The sequence below is a fragment of the Nelumbo nucifera genome, chromosome 3 (genome assembly GCF_055504915.1).
Source record: "Nelumbo nucifera cultivar China Antique chromosome 3, China Antique-T2T, whole genome shotgun sequence".
NCBI lineage: Eukaryota > Viridiplantae > Streptophyta > Magnoliopsida > Proteales > Nelumbonaceae > Nelumbo > Nelumbo nucifera.
In genome coordinates this window covers 28,580,130-28,581,052 of record NC_142651.1, presented here as the reverse complement: position 1 = coordinate 28,581,052, position 923 = coordinate 28,580,130, and the positions used below count along the sequence as shown (strand labels likewise).

At 45.5% G+C, this 923-nt stretch overlaps 1 protein-coding gene across 1 annotated transcript; it reads left to right on the top strand.

The window, feature by feature from the left end:
- On the top strand, nucleotides 1-688 carry LOC104605674 (uncharacterized). The gene has a single exon (XM_010270559.3). The coding sequence runs from the start codon at nucleotides 101-103 to the stop codon at nucleotides 491-493; it is 393 nt and encodes a 130-aa protein (XP_010268861.1). The 5' UTR covers nucleotides 1-100; the 3' UTR covers nucleotides 494-688.
- Nucleotides 689-923: the final 235 nt, after the last annotated feature.

The following is a 923-nucleotide window of genomic DNA, read 5'->3' as shown; positions in this document are numbered from 1 at the left end:
TTCTTCCACCTTTTTCTGTTCTTGCCCTCCGCTCTCGCACTGAGAATCATCGAAAACCAAATTCAGATCTGTTGCTGGTAGGGTTTCTTAGGAGGCAAAAATGGCGTTGGAATGGGTTGTGCTTGGATATGTCGCGGGCGCGGAAGCAATCATGTTGGTGCTGCTGACGCTGCCGGGTCTCGAACGACTCCGTAAGGGTCTCACCGCGGTGACTCGGAACCTCCTGAAGCCGTTCCTGGCGGTGGTTCCGTTCTGTTTGTTTCTGTTAATGGACATTTACTGGAAGTACGAGACTCGGCCGACTTGCGAGGGTGCAGCCTGTACTCCCAGCGAGCATCTCCGTCATCAGAAGTCGATCATGAAGAGCCAACGCAATGCCCTCTTGATTGCCTCTGCTCTCGTCTTCTACTGGCTCTTGTTTTCGGTTACCCATCTGCTTGTCCGTCTCGATCAGCTCAACCAGCGCCTCGAGAAGTTGAAGAATCAGGAATGATGGGGGGAGACCCATAAAGGAATTGGTGGAATTCGAGATAAGGCTTTCTGTTGTTTATTTTCCTTTTCCTTTTTTTTTTTTTTTCTTTTGAGACTTCCAATGTTTAGTGAGGTAGCTTGTTGTGGTTGGTGAGACTTGTGCTTTTGATTTGTATACGCAGTATCCGATTAATACAATCGATCATTGATAGATCTATACCGGTGTTAAATTTTCTTTAATTTCTGCCTCGTTTGAGTTTTGGTTGTTCAGAGGAATAAATTGATTGAAATTTGGATTCCGTATTAGGATGGGGGTTCTATTCATCACCTGATACGGGAAGGCTTGTTGATTGGTTTATAACGCAGAGATGAGTTGACTAGACATCTAGGTTGAGTATTGTCAGAAGTAGAAACTCTTGGTTTTACAGATCTTTGTGGGAGCTTCGAATTGG

What these genes read in the sequence shown, in the direction of transcription:
- LOC104605674 (XM_010270559.3), top strand. Translation starts at nt 101, where the DNA reads ATGGCGTTGGAATGGGTTGTGCTTGGATATGTCGCGGGCGCGGAAGCA.